This window comes from Penaeus monodon, chromosome 23, assembly GCF_015228065.2.
Source record: "Penaeus monodon isolate SGIC_2016 chromosome 23, NSTDA_Pmon_1, whole genome shotgun sequence".
In the NCBI taxonomy this organism is placed as follows: Eukaryota; Metazoa; Arthropoda; class Malacostraca; order Decapoda; family Penaeidae; genus Penaeus; species Penaeus monodon.
This window is the reverse complement of record NC_051408.1, coordinates 34,778,996-34,779,585: the sequence shown is the minus strand read 5'-3', so window position 1 is coordinate 34,779,585 and position 590 is coordinate 34,778,996. Positions and strand designations below refer to the sequence as shown.

Sequence of the window (590 nt, the reverse complement as noted above, 5' to 3'; positions counted from 1 at the left end):
GTTTTTTGCAGGAGAATGCAGTACTGGTGCTAATGCTGAGAATGTTAGCACTTGGTCTTCACAGCTGGGATATGATTGAAAGTCAGGCAAGTAAAGCAGGATGTGGTCCTCAAAATTTTCATAGCTTTTTTTATCTTTCTTATGTAGTGTAACCTGCTGTTTAAGTCTTTTATGCTGAAAAACTTAGTGTTAAAATGTTCAGTGTTTTACTTTTTTTTTGTTGTTGTTGTTGAATCGTTATAATTGATTTTTTTTCTACAATCTTCTGTTTACAGAATTTAAAATATACTGAATCAAAACAGTATCAATAAGCTTACATAACTTGTGTGATCTTTTTATGTTTCTGTTTTATGCTTTCCCTATCTGTTTGCCAGCAAGATTGATTATAATGTTAGTATTGAAATTTTCAGGTGTTTAGGGAACCAAAACTGGATCCCCAGATTGTGACAAAATTCTTGCCAGCATTAGTATCCTTGATGGTGGATGATGATGTAAGAAGACTGAATGCCAAGCTTCCTCCTGATGAGAGGGAGTCAGCTATTACCATTATTGAACATTCAGGCAAGTGTTTGCTTATTTAACTGTAAAAA

At 33.7% G+C, this 590-nt stretch overlaps 1 protein-coding gene across 2 annotated transcripts in view; it reads left to right on the top strand.

Annotated features, from left to right (window-relative positions):
• LOC119587953 (negative elongation factor B-like) overlaps positions 1 to 590 on the top strand; it is an 8,465-nt gene that overhangs the window by 6,162 nt on the left and 1,713 nt on the right. For both annotated transcript variants that reach the window (XM_037936665.1, XM_037936666.1), the window contains exons 8-9: positions 12 to 86; positions 411 to 561. In XM_037936665.1, the coding sequence (XP_037792593.1) occupies positions 12 to 86; positions 411 to 561 (226 nt within the window). The remainder of the gene's footprint in view (positions 1 to 11; positions 87 to 410; positions 562 to 590) is intronic.